The sequence below is a fragment of the Pogona vitticeps genome, chromosome 5, assembly GCF_051106095.1.
Source record: "Pogona vitticeps strain Pit_001003342236 chromosome 5, PviZW2.1, whole genome shotgun sequence".
Lineage (NCBI taxonomy): Eukaryota > Metazoa > Chordata > Lepidosauria > Squamata > Agamidae > Pogona > Pogona vitticeps.
In genome coordinates, this window is record NC_135787.1 from 125808957 (window position 1) to 125826402 (window position 17446).

A 17446-nucleotide genomic window follows, 5' to 3' on the forward strand; every position below is an offset into this window, starting at 1 on the left:
TTTGTTTTCAGGTGATACAGAGAATGCAGAGGAGCCAGATAGCAGTCCTATTCAAACTGCTCTCTAAGTAGAGGAGTTGCTTTCATGAGGCATTCAGAGAGCAATGACAGGCCAAAACAGTTCCAGAAAATAAAAACTTTATTTATTTATTTATTTGATTTATATCCCACCCATCTGGTCTATTCGACCACTCTTTACCTGAGAGGACCATAACAAAATAGCAGTTGTGTGCTATTTGAAGTCAAAGAGTTGGTTTATTTATGTCAGTGTGGTCCAACATGTGTTCTGCTGTTTCCGGCAGACGTTTTTCCACACCTACCTGGAGATGCTAGAAAGTAAACATGAGGCTGTTTTCATGCACAGCATCTCTTTGCCACACTACACGTCCTCCCCAATTGATCGGTGCAACAACAAAAAAAGGGTGGTTGGTAGCAGGTGACGACTTTCTCCTTGGAATGTCTTCGCGGTGGATTGCTTCTTTGTCACAGCATCCTGGAGGTGTGTTCCTAATGATAGGCACCATTGCATTCGTAGTATCCTAGCAGGACGTTTCATGGTGCTGCCTGCATAGTGTCTCCTGCCTTTGCAGGCTTTCCTGGGTGATAGAGGTTCAGTGTAAATGAAATAGATTAGAAAATTAATAAGGGGTAGGATATTTATATATGTCAGGAAGCTCATGCCTGCGGAATAAATGCAGAAAATGCTTATTATTGTAAAAGAAAAACAGCTAATGAGCACTTACAGGCCATCCTGCCCTTTTTTAGCATTCCTTATTAGATTGCTTTACTGAATAAAATGGATGCGGGCAATTTCAAAATGGCACAGCAAAGCATACTTTCCTGGTAACACACAACTATCTTGAAGACCTTTCTCCTGTATTGAAACACAAACACACCAAAATCTTGTTCAGAAAATAATGTACAACAGTAATCACACACACAGTTTTTCTCTGCTTACCAGGATGTACAAAATGGCCATTGGGGCCAATGGAGGAAACTGCTTATGGATATACTCTTATGCAGTGGTCCCCAACCTTGGGTCTCCAGATGTTCTTGGACTTCATGTCCCAGAAATCCTGGCCAGCAGGGGTGATAGTGAAAGCTTCTGGGAGCTTTAGTCCAAGAACATCTGGAGGCCCAAGGTTGGGGACCACTGCTCTTATGGGTACAGTTTTTCCAACAGTTGATTCCAAAGCTTTCAAAACCCTAAAATGTGAAGGGCATGAAAACTAATTTAGGGACCTTTGAACACACACAAGGACACGGACACACACACGGGCCCTTTGAAAACACACACATACACACACAGAATTGTGTCTGATGAAATTGCTGCTCTTTGTCTCCCTGCCTGCTCATTTGTAAGATAGGTAAACATAGATTTTGTGAACTATATGAACAAAGCAGTCAAAAAAGTAAACTCCTAGAGATAGCAAATATTAAAGATACAAACAGTTTTAGAACATTCACTTCTGACTTCATAAAATGAGAATCAGGTTCCTCTTGGGTAGAAAAGGATTTGTGAAGAAGAGGAGTGTGACGTATTTTCTTCTGCTTGTCTAGATGGCTGGTGCTCTTCTTGGTTGGCAATGGCAATGCCCTTTTGTTGCCAGTATTGTTTTGGACCCTTGAAATAAACTTTGTGTGGGAAATGTGCCCTTCGTGATATTGCAGCTGAAAATGAAAAATAATATTTATGCATCACAACCTGTAATGTCTTAACTGTCTTCTCTATGTAGTGTTAATGACGTGCTAGCCTCTGCGTTCTCCCACAGGCTAGTCGAGTACCTTTCTGCAAGTTTCATCTTGGGGACAGACCAATCCCAGTCACCTTCAAGAGAGCCATTGCTGCACTTTCCTTCTGGCAAAAAGTCAAGCTTGCCTGGGGCCTCTGCTTCCTCTCTGATCCAATCAGGTAGGAACATGTGTAACAGACAACTCGTGGACCGCAGTGACAAGATGGCATGAGGTACTGGGTGCTCAAACCAGAAGAATCCCCAAGCCTTGGGACATGTGGAGCAGAGGGGCATATATTTTTCATACCAGCGATGGCTTTAGGGCTGCATCAGTACGTGAATAACAAAAGCACAGGCAACATCTATGCCAGTGAACCGGCAGTTTGTTCATTTCATTCCTAATATTAAATAATGCAACATTTTGTACACAGATGTAGGAAAACATTGAATTTTATACGTGCAAAGAGTGGCATATATTTGAACACTCTTCACTTCAGAAACAGGCTTTTGGATTAGTGGCTGGAATCCTATTGATCTTTGTATAAATGTTGCATTACTTGCCACAGCTAGTTGACAAGATCCCAGGGTGCATCATAATTGCATAATTCTGCATGGACATACATTTGAGGTGCACCAGGTCCCTTAGCCATAATTAGCTGTGGCAAATTAAGTGGATCTTATGCCGGCATTAAAAGTGTCTAAAGCAGGGCGAGCCTCTGTAACCATCTCTATGTTTTGGAGTGCATCCCCCACAATCCTTCCCCAGTTAACTAAGCTGGCTAGGGCTGATGAAAATTGTAAGCCCAAATTATGTGGAGAGCCACATGATAAAGAATAAAGCAATTCTAGAGAGGCAGTTTGAATTTTAGCCTGCCATGCAGAGATGGAATTGGACCCAGAGGTGAGCATCCTTAGAGTAGACCAGTTAAAATCAATGGGCTTTAAATTAGTTCTCTTAGCTGTGTCACTGGCTGTTAGGGAGTTCTGTATCTAGGAGTTAAGCACATATAGCTGGCAGACCTGTGTGTGTGTGAATTAGCTCTTGAGGCTTCAGGAGTTGGTTTCATTTCTGGCTGCCACTTTTGGTCTTGGTGAGTTTTACAATAGTATAGTCTTACTCCTTGATTAGTAGCATGATAAGCGAACCAGGAACACTGTGGCAATATCCATAAGGTAATGAGTTACATCAAAACATTGTGTGCTAGAACATCAAAACAATGAGGCACAATTGATTTGCCAAGGAGGCATGTGTCTTTTACTGTGGCTTTGTATTTTGGCAGCACCAAGACTTGAATTGCAACAAAGGTAACACAGTTATAACAGCAAAAGGCAAGACGAGATGTCTCTCCAAAGAAATAGCATGTTACAATTGGAATGAATTTTATATGCTTTAACTCAGTGGTCCCCAACCTTGGGCCTCCAGATGTTCTTGGACTTCAACTTCCAGTAATCCTGGCCAACAGAGGTGGTGGTGAAAGCTTCTGGGAGTTGTAGTTCAAGAACATCTGGAGGCCCAAGGTTGGGGACCACTGCACTCCTTCACACCTCCCACTCACTGCTTGCACATAGCAGGGTAACAGCTGTTTGTTTTGCTTTCCTTTGAACTTGACAGGAGAAGCATCTGCCTGGTTTAATTACAGATGCTGTTCTGCAAGCAGACACAGGTTTTTTTTTTAATAATGTCCATGGAAGAGTGGTTCAGTGGTGTATACTCCTAAGATACACAAAGCACTTTTAATACAATTCTTTAACTGTGTGTTAACTCTTCTTATTCCTGTTGTATCTTTTGTGACCTATCTTATGAGACCTTTTTCTCTAAGATACCATTCAACAAATTCAGATTTTGTTCATTGCCACGGTAAAGGAACATTTTCTTTCCTGTAACTGATAGGCTGGTTGTATTGCACATCAGTTTAAACTGCAAACTTACTGTGGATGAGTTCAAATGTCTCAACACATGTATTTTAATTTCTCCAATATGCTTATAATACAGGGGGTGCCCCATTTCAATCTAGCAATTAATGCTAGGGAAGAAAACTCTTGTCAGTACCAGCTAGCCATTTTTCATAATGCCGGTTGCCAGAGGATAGGTGCAGAGATTACACTAGGCTGAAGCCTCCCCTTCTCTCTCTCTACCCTACATGCTGCTGTGGCACCAGCTAACTCTCTTCCCCTATGCCTGGCCCTTAAGTAGGAAATGGTTGCTCCTCACATCATTAGCATCCCATATAGTTAGGCCCATGCTATGTTTTTAGATTTGCTTTTGTCTGAAAACAAAGTGCAGATTTTTCCCACTCTTTCTTGCAGTAAAGATGATGTAGAGAAGTGTAAGCAAAAAGATTTACTGGAGCAAATGATGGCAGAGATGATTGGAGAATTCCCTGATCTCCATCGAACGATTGTTTCTGAAAGAGACATCTACTTAACCTACATGCTGAAGCAAGCAGCAAAGGGAACAGAACTACCTCGTGCTTCTGAAGGTGGGTTGTACCACAAATTGAACTGCTTTGTGGCGGGGCGACTTTCTCTTGGGAAATCTAATCAGTCCAGGAGAGAGTCTATAAGCAACTTCAGATTAAGATTGGAACTGAATCAGCGGGAGCCCAACATAGCTTAACAATTAGAAAATCCAAGTAAGGAGCAGTAATCTCTTCAGCAGATGCAAATACTGTCATCTGCTATAGGCTTCTGTTACTATCAGGGTGTTGGGAAGCTTCATAGAGCCCCGTGGCCCAATGGTTAAACTGCAGTACTGCAATCGAGCCCCTGCTCAAGACTTGAATTCAGTCCCCATGGGTTCAGGTAGCCAGTTTGAGGTTGATTTCCAACTTTCTCCCAATCCCAAAGAAAGGAAGTACCAAAGAATGCTCCAACTACCATACAATTGCACTCATTTCACATGCTAGCAAGGTTATGCTCAAAATCCTCCAAGGTAGGCTTCAGCAGTATGTGGACCGAGAACTCCCAGAAGTACAAGCTGGAGTCCGAAGGAGCAGAGGAACTAGAGACCAAATTGCTAACCTGTGCTGGATTACAGAGAAAGCCAGAGAGTTCCAGAAAAATATCTACTTCTGCTTCATTGACTATGCAAAAGCCTTTGACTGTGTCGACCACAGCAAACTATGGCAAGTTCTTAAAGAAATGGGAGTGCCTGACCACCTTATCTATCTCCTGAGAAACCTATATGTGGGACAGGAAGCAACAGTTAGAACTGGATATGGAACAAATGATTGGTTCAAAATTGGGAAAGGAGTATGACAAGGCTGTATATTGTCACCCTCCTTATTTAACTTATATGCAGAATACATCATGCGGAAGGCTGGACTGGAGGAATCCCAAGCCGGAATTAAGATTGCCAGAAGAAATATCAGCAACCTCCGATATGCAGATAATACCACTCTGATGGCAGAAAGTGAGGAGGAATTAAAGAACCTTGTAACAAGGGTGAAAGAGGAGAGTGCAAAAAACGGTCTGAAACTCGACATCAAAAAAACTAAGATCATGGCCACTGGTCCCATCACCTCCTGGGAAATAGAAGGGAAAGATATGGAGGCAGTGTCAGATTTTATCTTCCTGGGCTCCATGATCACTGCAGATGGAGACAGCAGCCACGAAATTAAAAGACGCCTGCTTCTTGGGAGGAAAGCGATGACAAATCTTGACAGCATCTTAAAAAGCAGAGACATCACCTTGCCAACGAAAGTCCGAATAGTCAAAGCTATGGTTTTTCCTGTTGTGATGTATGGAAGTGAGAGCTGGACCATAAAGAAAGCAGACCGCCGAAGAATTGATTCCTTTGAATTGTGGTGCTGGAGGAGGCTCTTGAGAATCCCCTGGACTGCAAGGAGAACAAACCTATCAATTCTAAAGGAAATCAACCCTGAGTGCTCACTGGAAGGACAGATCCTGAAGCTGAGGCTCCAGTACTTTGGCCATCTCATGAGAAGACTCCTTGGAAAAAACCTTGATGTTAGGAAAGTGCGACGGCAAGAGGAGAAGGGGACGACCGAGGATGAGATGGCTGGACAGTGTCTGCGAAGCAACCAACATGAATTTGACACAACTCCAGGAGGCAGTGGAAGATAGGAGGGCCTGGAATGCTCTGGTCCATGGGGTCACGAAGAGTCGGACACAACTAAACGACTAAACGAACGACAAGATTGGTAACATGTGTATCCAGCTTGCTGGAGGGCAAAGTGTTTCTTGCATAATTACATTGTAAACCGTCCCAAGAGTGCTGTAGTACTATGGAGCAGTATATACTGTAAGTCAAAACAACAACAACAACAACAACAACAACAACAACAACATGGAGTGAAACAGCAATATAAAACTACCAGTCCACATGATGGTGAAAACAGGTATTTTGGCACTATCGCACTGAAATGTCCAGTTTCAGTTGTAGTGGCCCTCCTCACTGTTTTCTTTTCAACCACAGGCCTTGGATCATATTACAGTACAGTCCTGTAACATGGTTACTCAGCATTAAATATTTTACTTTTTATCAGGTTCCACTTTGTGAGTTTCTCTGATAGTTCTGGTTGACAGGATGGTCTAAAAATAGAGCTAAGTAAAGAACAAGCCCTGTGCGGTATTGTATATATGTTTTTTCTTCCCTATTTTAGCTGAACCTAGAAGATGTGTCCCCTCTGTTGTCGTTGGTGTGGTTGGAATGGGCCATGTGCCTGGGATTGAAAAGAACTGGAACACTGACTTGAATATCCAAGAAATAATGAGGTAATTCTCTTTCTGGTAGGTTTAGTCATTTTTCGTAAACTTCAGTTTCTTCACTTAGCCAGGGGCAGGTATAAAAAGGCCAGTTCATAGGTGAGGGGCAGATGGTGATTTACAAGAGAAATGAAATGGGAACTTCTGTCATTGAGGTGCCACGGAAATTGACTTAGCTAGACAAGAAATTAGGCAGGCTAGAAGGGAGGCTATTAAAGAGTTTTCTATCTGCAAACAAGTGACTGCAAACAAGGATTATCTACTTATTTATTTTATTTATTTATTTATTCGATTTTTACCCCGCCCCTCTAGACAATGTCTACTCGGGGCGGCTTACATCAGTTAAAACACGTTAAAATAACATATAAAATGCAGTTAATTCTGAAGAACAGATTTCCAAGATGGTAATACACAAAAGAGAAGAAAAAAAAAGATAAAGAGAAAATCACTTAATTGACTGGGGGGGGTAGGCCTGTTTAAATAACCAAGTTTTTAATTGGCTTTTGAAAACACCCAGCGAGGGTGCCAGCTGGATTTCAGTAGGGAGTGTGTTCCACAGCCGGGGGGCGACTGGCTGTGGTCAGTTCCAAAGAGTTCCAAAGAGGAACTGTATTTCTAAGAGCCAGGTTTGCAATAAATTTTCAGCATAGGATAATCCAAGGTTTGAATCTGTGATGTCCATGAGCATCTTAGGGGCAGATCACATACTAAGGCAAAGACATATTTCCTCCTTAAAGCATTAAACATCCTTCCAGTCAAGGCAACAAAATCCATTTAATCACCCAACTGAGCAAAAAACAAAAGCAAGCTAACTTGTAAATATGTACTGAGGCAAGCTCCATTTAGAATAAACATCTAAAAAAGGGATTTGTGCTGTCATAAAAATATCCACAGGAGGGGGGGCTTAGAACCATTCCCCGGTGGATATGGGGGTCCTACTGTATAAAGAAAAAAAATTCAGAAACATTTTTGAAATTTAAATTAAATGGTTTGTGTGATTTATACTATAAATTAAAATAGAATCGTACCTTCTGGACTCTTGCTTAAATCAGAAAATTTTCTGACAAGGATTTCAAAAGTTGAAGTCACTGTAGTAGAAATCAAATGGACCAGTATCCTATTCAAATTACTGTATCCAGAATGGCAACTGTGGAAGCAGATATGGGTGATAGGTGACATTCAGGATATGTGCCTGTTTGGATGCTCCAGTACGTGACTCGCCAATTAGCATAATATTTTGAACAGGACATGAGTCAAGATGTATAATTTATCTCCCGTCATGTATGCAATAAAAAAACCTGTGTAGTGTTTGAAGAGTAAATGTTATTTCATGTCCTAATCTATACAGGGTAACTTTGTATACAGTAATTAGGGCTGTAAGTAACTTTAAACTCAGTGGATTTATTTCTGAGCATTACCAGCACTATCAGGTAACAGCAACATTGTACTGTAATAGTGTTTCACCTACATCTTACAATAAAATATAATAATATACCTAAAATGCAAGACATGATAAGCTCTTCTCCAGCAGATGTGCCAGCATAGGCCAAAATGATCATAAGATATTTTTGTAGGCCCCTTAAATACTAGATTGTCAAATGATTAAAGTATATGCTGATATTTAAAGCATACCATTGTTGCATGGTGTGCTGAACACCCCTGAACTGTGTTTAGTGCAAATAATGATTAGCCATCTTTTTTCTGCCATCGCTGCATGTTAAGCTTTTGTTTTTCTTCCGCCCTGGTCTCTGTTTCAGTGTGCCTCCTCCATCAACTGCCAGCAAAATCCTCAAGTTTGTTATAAAGGCTACTGTATTTGGACTAGTGAGTTATGGCTGTTTTCGGATGGGACAAAGGACGGTTCAGTTTATTCTATCCATGCCTGTTGCACAGAACTATCTTCAAAAACTGGCAGATGTAAAGCCTCAGCATTGAATTGGAAACTCTGCAACTGTTGCAGCAACACGCATCAACCCGGGCTAGGGGTTCAAATCACCGATTTTCTGTCCCAGTGTATCATCTGATGCTGAGTTACAGCATAACCAATGGATTGACATGAAACACACCACCAGCCGTGACCTAACTGAATAAGCATTCATCCACCAAACTGAATAAATGTATGGCATAAAGGTTTATGCCAGTATAAGGTACCTAAAGTATGTGCACACATATATGGTTACAATTACATGTATATATCATATTTATAAACATGATGATATAGTATGCAGGCAACACTTGAGTTTAACATTCTTGGATACAGTCCACTAGAGACTTCTGTTTTGCAAGCACCATTGAACTGAATGGGATCTCATCAGTGAGACTTTACTCTTCATTTCACTGAAGCTTGCACAAGAGAACTGGCTGGTGAATCGTGTCCAGAGAAACAATACGCTGGCAGTGTTCCTGTTAGAAAGCACAGTGGCTCATAAAGCCAAATGTGTTTTTGGTATAAGTAACGCCAAGTCATCCTTTCTGATGCCAAGCACCCACACGATAACATAGAAGGACCTCTTCTTACTGGAAGATTTTTATACATAGTGGCTTTTTTGTAATTGAAAAAAAAAACCACAGAATAACTGCAGGAGCTTTTGAAATATCAGAAATCTGCTGGCTGTTGTTGATAAACCTCTGTCTCTTACAAGCCTTATTAACTTTTTAAAAGAAGTTGCCTTTAGCACTGTGCCCAGGGGATAGAATCCAGCAAAGTTAAGCACTTTTCAATTGTCTATTTTGATGGAGAACTGAAACCTTCCATTCAAGAGTGCTTAACCTTACTTAGCTGCTTCCTTCAATTTTTAGGACTCCTCTATGTATTTGATTTATATCTCTTGACTGAAAGTTTCAGCTGCAGTCCTGTCTTTGTGCTTCTTTTCTTCCTTTTTCTTTCCAGTAGCTGGGTAATTCTTAAGTTTACAGGGCACATTAGTCCTCTTGGATTGGATCCATTTGATTCCTGTTAGTAAACTAATGCTCCTTGGCAGGATTTCAGTACTGCACAACTGCCAAGAGACCACCCTTCCCCCTAGCCAGGTGCCCTCAAGAAATGTTGGCTTATAATCGCCATGCTGGCTGAGGATGATGGGAGTGGTAACTGCCACATTTGAGGGATGACAGTTTGGGGGAGGCTGCTATAGAGTTTTGACTCTCCTTTTGGGAGAAATAAATCTGGAACTGATCTGAATGTAGTATTTCCTTTTCATTTCTTGGATGCCATGTAAGCTCTTTATCTTGATTCAAGTTGAATGTAATGAAATACTGATTACAAAAGTAAGAGGAATGTTACTTTAACAGAGATCAACCAGTATTCTTAAACTGTCTGGAGTTTTTTGTGTTTATGGATACTTCTCTGAATATTCCAGCTTTTTTAGCATCTACATTTAAAAAAAAAAAGATCTTGCCTGTTTTGTAGAATTTGTATGCCGTTAAGATTGCTTTTGAGTGCCACCCCTACCAAATGTTGATTCATAAAAGTATGACTGAAAACATCTTGCCTGCTACTGTGGCTCTCATGCATTTGTCTATCAACCGCACAGAAAACTGTTTCTCACGCTCCTCTTCCTTTGGGAATGTGGAGTCTGAACCCTTAGAAACTGAATAATGATATCAGTACAGTCCACAGCCTTGCACATGCAGCAGAGCAAATGGGGGGGCATGTTTTCTGCAAGAAATTTAAACCAATATAGCCTGTCTTCTCAAATGGCCTTATATATGTTAGTTTATTTAAAATTCAGCGAGCAGAATCCAAGAGGTAAGTAATTTTAGACCCCACTGGAAAAATCAGGAGCACACAAACAGTTTACTATGTATGATTGTTCCTGTTTGAGGTTCTTGCTTTTCTAAAGAAAGCATAAACGTGACATCACTGATGATCAGGCAGTAGCAGTGCTTAAGGGAGCTCTGCCTGAATGAGAGTTTATGATGGATTCTATCTATTGAGAACTAGTGGAAGAACAGCAATGAGGACCCAGTGGACCGTGATCCCATCAATGAGACTTTACTGAAATTATATCTGCAAAACAACAACTGATTTTGTTAATTGATATTTTTGAGATTGTTTGCCCTGGAATTATATGTGACCTTTACTAATCTGTCCGGAATTAGTGGTTTGAGATAGAAGATCTTAGTGCTGTATGTCATTTATGAGATATACACATACTTTCCATGGCAAACCAGTTTACTCCCTTGACTGAACAAGATTGATGGTTTTTAAATTTATTTGTGAAATGATGGCAAAGGATGCACAGCTCAGTTTACACAGATACAGATCAACTCAATTATGCAAGGTGTAGAGGATGACATTTCTCGTCTTCATCTCATAGTTTTCAGCTGAAGATTGGAAGAAAAAGGACGCTGAGGCTGAAAGTACAACATGTAAACAGCTTTTTCGAATTGAAAAAATTACAGAAGAAATTATCTTGTTAATTAAATTTGTCAGATTCTCTTTTTATTACACTTCCAAGAGTTTTTTAAAAATGTCTTAACAGTAAAACTCCTTTAAACCTAGTATGTCCTTTGAAAATAACTTGGATGACAGGACAGAGGGCCTATCAAACATACATCTTAACAAAATATATCACAAACCTGCTGAATCTATTTTGTTATTGTATTGCCCTTCTTCCCCCCCCCCCCATCTTGTTGGTTGAGTGTACTATGTTTACTTCAAAGTTTTCATGCTTGGGTAAATTCTACTGAAGACTAAAAATAAGTGACAAATATGTGAGCCTTAAGTTTTAAGTGGACTAATGTTAAATGAGGGATATGAGGCACACTTGTGCTCTATGTATTTCCACATGCCAAAAATAAGAAAGAAAATAATAAAATGGCTACCTGTGCGCAGGGATTTCAACTTTACGTGTGTGTAATTTGTTCCAAAGTGTATATGATGTGTTATGCAGTGTCTCAAGGCACATGAAGGTATACTAAGGTAGATCAAGCTTCACATAGCTGGATCAAATGTTTTCATCCCCCAGAGTCATGTTTGGCTGCAGAATCCACACAGAATCTGACCTACAATGTAAGCACACAGTGACATTGTCATGTGCACAGTCATAAACAATGTCTCCAGATTTAAGCCACTTGCTCAACTCTTGTCTTCTTCCTGCAAACAAATAAACGAAAAAAATAGTTGGGACAAAAATGTTCCAATAAATATGTAGATTTTTGCCATTGGAACTTTTTTTTTTAAAAAAAGAATCCATCTAGTGTAGCATATTGGGATGGAAAAGTCCCATGTTCTTTTATTGGCAAACTATATTTTAGTGAAACAGGAGTGACAAGCACTTGTAGACTGGTGTCATTCTGAGGGACACCGAATGGAATTTCTGCCTGACAATTGTCCATCTTTGTCTTGTTTTGTCCGTAATGTACTTTTTGCATTCTGGCTCTGGGTGTTTAGGTGGAATATGCTTGACTGGCCAGAGAAACATTTCTTTGGACATAGCATATTTAATAGTGAACACTGAAATTATCATGGGAGAAGTCAGGTAACAGCCCACAACTCTCAGGATGCTACTTTCCCCCCCCCATGCTACTTAATGGGGATCAAATGGGGCAGCATATGTATTGAATGCTTAGTTTGAAGCATCATTGAATTTGCAAGATCAAAATAAAGCATGAGTAAAGCCTAGTCATTATAGGTATTTCCTGCCTGTATAAAATAAAGTTAACAAACGAATTGTTTCAGCCACCTTTTTTGAGCGGTGGTAGGCAGTATTTACAATAGTGTATACAAGTGTTATGGCATGAGAATTAGTTCTGCCGATACCTTGAACTATGCTACAAAACATTTTCCATATCCCTCATTCTGAGATGCAGCTTTTGAACAAAATGTTTTTTTAAAAAACCATTATTTTTCCTTTACAGTTTATAGACTTTCTATATTTTTAAAAAGGTGAAGGTTCCCCTTGACATTTTTAGTCCAGTCGTGTCTGACTCTAGGGGCAGTGCTCATCCCGTTTTCAAGCCAGCATGACTAGGGAACACCGTTTTACCTTCCCACCGAGGTGGTAACTATCTACTTGCATTTGCATGCTTTCGAACTGCTAGGTTGGCGAGGAGCTGGGACTAAGTGACGGGAGCTCACTCTGTTGTGTGGATTCGATCTTGCGACTGCTGGTCTTCTGACCCTGCAGCACAGGCTTCTGCAGTTTAGCCCACAGCGCCACCACGTCCCCTATTTTTGAGGCTGAGCAAATCCTGACAAGGGTCTTCTTCAGACTGAATCCTGTTATTAGCATGGTAAAGTTTCCTCAAATGACATATATACCCCTTCTTTTTTTGTACCTGTTGAGTGGGACTGGCTCATAACTATTTCTCAACCCTGGATGACTTGCAGATTTTTGTGGCGCAAACTGATACCACTGAGAAATACTGGATAATTTATGTGCAACAACCACAAGAAGCTGATCCTCCACATACTTAAGACTTATTTGGTCTTAATCTGATTTCAACATCCATATAACACTACACCTCTAAGCAAAAAGTGCTGTGTATTCAATCAGTATTTGAGTCACATTTGTCTTAGCAAGCACCTGTTTTCTCTCCTGTTCATGCTTGGCATTCCCACAATTCAGGGAGTTAAGGACTTCTGATTCTGGTCCTTAAGACTGACAACACTTTCCCGAATCAAACATACAGAACAGATAGAAAAATGACATGACTTATCTCTAGCGTAGGGCAAAAGTATGAAGTAGACCAACAAATAGAAATGAATGCACTTATGTTTGTTTTCAACTCTGAAAAACATGAGTGCTGATGGTAGAAATCTGTGGGGAAGTCAAGGGTTTATCTGTCACTATTGTTAAATTTATTTTCAATCATGCTTAGAAGTAGTACCATTTTGTATTAGCTTGCCATGTTAGATACAAGAAACAGTAAGTATCAAGGCCTGGCCTTTAACTAACTTAAGGAAAGGAATGTGTTGTGAAAAGAACAGGTGGCACAGAAAGTTATAGATAAAACAGCAGAGAGAAGCCTAAATAGCTCACTGGTTTAGATATATGGCTGCGGAATCAGAGGTTGGGAGTTTGATACCCCACAGTGCCTCCTTTCCAGAGGCCAGGATTTATGATCCATAAGGTCCCTTCCAGCTCTGCAGTTTGAGGATGATGACGATGATGATTGAGGGCAGACATCAGCTAGGTCACTTATACTAGCCAGATGAGGCATGCAGACAAGGTCAGTGATACGCAACTAATACGGTATATAATGCTAGCACACATCTGTAAATTCCAAGACACCTTGTTCGGGTATTAACCCATGTGTAATGTTTTATTCTGCAGAATAAGTTAAGTCCTTTCGTAGTGGGTGTTCTCTTCACCCATCTTGTAGATAATTGGAATTGGTCTACCAAGGTGTTTGAACTGTTAATTTTTGCAACACTATGGCAAAGCAGGATTTCTCCACTCTAATTTGAAAATGCTGCTTTGGGGAAACAGAATGACAGGCAATTTTTAAAAATCATTTTGAAAGTAATAACAAATCTTTACCACAAAGTGAGAGGCGCGTTAGAAAGACAAGAAATCCCTTTTGGTGCTGTACTCTAAAATCCTGGACCAGGAAGAGGCTAGCATCACCCCTGAGATGTTTTATTTGTCATAAGCTTAGCTTAGGTACCCATCCCACCAGATCCTCCCAGGCCTTGCTCCTCTGAATAGCCACTCAAAGGGAGGTGAGGAAATCAGATGCAAGAGGCCGGGCCTTCTCCGCAGTGGTATCTAAACTATGACACCAGCTGCCGGTGGAGCTGCGCTTCGCTACCTCCTGCTGAACATTCAAAAGGCTTCTGAAGACTTTGCTATATGGAGAAGCCTTTCTAGGCAAGCCAGCCTGACCCGATGTCGGTTCCCATACTTAAGAGAAGATGCCTCTTCTCTTTCTAGTGGTATTTGCTCTCATTTAAGAGTTGATTTTAATATTAATTTGATTTTAAATGTTTTATTATTATTTTGTTAAGCGCCTTGCGTGGTGCTATGCACTAATGTGGCGATATACAAATGTAGTAAATAAATAGGTGAGCAAGCGAGCTCCTGGTGAATGTAATCCACTTCTAAAACAGCTTTATTTGGTCAAAAACAGTGGACTACGATCAAATAAAATGGGTGAGTCTTTAAGCTCTCATTAGACTTTCTTGGATTGCTGCCCTGTCGTGGCGAAGGGGCTTGAGTAACTCAGAGAAGCTACAGGCTATGCCGTGCAGGGACACTCAAGACAGACAGGTCATAGTGGAGAGTTCTGACTAAACACAATCCACCTGGAGTAGGAATAGGCAAGCCACTCCAGTATATTTGCCAAGAATACCCCATGAACAGAAACAAAAGGCTAAAAGATATGATGCTGGAAGATGGGCTCCTCAGGTCAGAAGGCATCCAACATGTTACTGAGGAAGAGCAGAGGACAAGTATAAGAAGCTCCAGAGCTAATGAAGTGCTTGGGCCAAAGCTGAAAGGACACTCAGCTGTGGATGTGCCTGGAAGGGAAAGGAAAGACCGATGCTGCAAAGAAAAATCCTTCATTGACATCCTGGGCGTCATTGAACTAAAATGGAAAGCAATGGGCGAATTCAATTCAGATGATTATCACACCTAATATTGTGGGCAAGAATCCCGTAGAAGGAATGGAGTAGCCCTCATAGTCAACAAAAGAGTGGGAAATGCTGTAATGGGATATAATCTCAAAAATGATAGAATGATTTCAATACGAATCCAAGGCAGACCTTTCAACATCACAGTAAGCCAAGTTTATGCACCAACCACCAATGCTAAGGAGACTGAAACTGACCAATTTTATGAAGACTTAGAACACCTAGAACTGACACCAAAGAAAGATGTTCTTCTCATTACAGGGGATTGGAATGTTAAAGCAGGGAGTCAAGAGATAAAAGGAACAACGGGTTAGTTTGGCCTTGGAGTTCAAAACGAAGCAGTGCAAAGGCTAATAAGAGTTTTGTCAAGAGAACAAGCTGGTCATCACAAACACTCTTTTCCAACAACACAAGAGGCGACTCCACACATGGACATCACCAGATGGGCAATACCGAAATCAGATTGATTATATTCTCTGCAGCAAAAGATAGTGAAGCTCTATATAGTCAGGAGAGAAAAAAAAGGCCTGGAGCTGATTGTGGTGCTGATCATCAGCTTCTTGTAGCAAAATTCAAGCTTAAACTGAAGAAAGTAGGAAAAACCACTGGGCTAGTCAGGTATAGTTGTCGTTTAGTCATGTCTGACTCTTCGTGACCCCATGGACCAGAGTGCGCCAGGCCCTCCTATCTTCCACTGCCTCCCGGAGTTATGTCAAATTCATGTTGGTTGCCTCGATGACACTGTCCAACCATCTCATCCTCTGTTGTCCCCTTCTCCTGCCTTCACACCTTCCCAACATCAAGGTCTTTTCCAAAAAGTCTTCTCTTCTCATGAGATGGCCAAAGTATTGGAGCCTCAGTTCAGGATCTGTCCTTCCAGTGAGCACTCAGGTTTGATTTCCTTTAGAATTGATAGGTTTGTTCTCCTTGCAGTTCAGGGGACTGTCAAGAGTCTCCTCCAGCACCACAATTCAAAAGCATCAATTCTTTGGTGGTCAGCCTTCTTTATGGTCCAGCTCTCACTTCTGTACATCACTACAGGAAAAACCATAGCTTTGACTATGCAGACTTTTGTCGGCAAGGTGATGGCTCTGCTTTTTAGGATGCTGTCAAGGTTTGTCATCGCTTTCCTCCCAAGAAGCAGGCATCTTTTAATTTTGATGCTGCTGTCTCCATCTGCAGTGATCATGGAGCCCAAGAAAATAAAATCTGTCACTGCCTCCATATCTTCCCCTTCTATTTCCCAGGAGGTGATGGGACCAGTGGCCATGATCTTAGTTTTTTTGATGTTGAGTTTCATACCGTTTTTTGCACTCTCCTCTTTCACCCTCATTACAAGGTTCCTTAATGCCTCCTCACTTTCTGCCATCAGAGTGGTATAATCTGCATATCGGAGGTTGTTGATATCTCTTCCGGCAATCTTGGGATTCCTCCAGTCCAGCCTTCTGCATGATGTATTCTGCATATAAGTTAAATAAGCTGGGGGACAATATACAGCCTTGTCGTACTCCTTTCCCAATTTTGAACCAATCAGTTCTTCCATATCCAGACCTAACTGTTGCTTCCTGTCCCACATATGGGTTTCTAAGGAGATAGGTAAGGTGGTGAGGTACTCCCATTTCTTTAAGGACTTGCCATAGTTTGCTATGGTCCTCACAGTCAAAGGCTTTTGCATAGTCAATGAAGCAGAAGTAGATATTTTTCTGGAACTCTCTGTCTTTCTCCATGATCCAGGGCATGTTAGCAATTTGGTCTCTAGTTCGTCTGCCCCTTCAAAATCCAGCTAGTACTTCTGGGAGTTCTTGGTCCACATACTGCTGAAGCCTACCTTGTAGGATTTTTGAGCATAACCTTACTAGCATGTATCAATACCGTTATGAATACACAGTGGAAGTGAATAACAGATTTAAGGAACTCGATTTGGTGGACAGAGTGCCTGAAGGACTTTGGATAGAGGCTCGTAACATTGTACAGGAGGCAGCAACAAAAACCATCCCAAAGAAAAGGAAAGATCCTGAAGCTGAGGCTCCAATACTTTGGCCATCTCATGAGAAGAGAAGACTCCCTGGAAAAGCCCCTGATGTTGGGAAAGTGTGAAGGCAAGAGGAGAAGGGGACGTCAAAGGATGAGATGGTTGGACAGTGTCACTGAAGCGACCAACATGAATTTGACCCGACTCCAGGAGGCAGTGGAAGACAGGAGGGCCTGGCGTGCTCTTCTGGTCCATTGGGTCAACGACTGAACCACAAGACTTTCTTTGCTATTTTCACTGCGACAGACTTAACGAAGGCTACCTCTGACGAAACTGCTAAAATATAGGATCTGTCTATTGTTTTCCACCTGGCAACAGAAATGAAAACGTCTTCCCCTGTGAGAATAGCAGGGCCGGATTTGGCCATCTGGCA

The 17446-nt window shown here is 41.2% G+C and overlaps 1 protein-coding gene across 4 annotated transcripts in view; it reads left to right on the forward strand.

Moving 5' to 3' along the window:
- The window catches only part of TRABD (TraB domain containing), a 36055-nt gene extending 24744 nt beyond the window's left edge, over positions 1–11311 (forward strand). For 3 of the 4 annotated variants that reach the window (XM_073000593.2, XM_073000594.2, XM_073000595.2), the window contains exons 7-10: positions 1772–1911; positions 4040–4212; positions 6358–6469; positions 8218–11311. In XM_073000593.2, coding sequence (XP_072856694.1) covers positions 1772–1911; positions 4040–4212; positions 6358–6469; positions 8218–8395 — 603 coding nt within the window. In that variant the 3' untranslated portion in view covers positions 8396–11311. Of the gene's footprint in view, positions 1–1771; positions 1912–4039; positions 4213–6357; positions 6485–8217 lie in introns of all 4 variants that reach the window. The other variant, XM_073000596.2, reaches the window with a different exon arrangement.
- The last annotated feature ends 6135 nt before the right edge of the window (positions 11312–17446 follow it).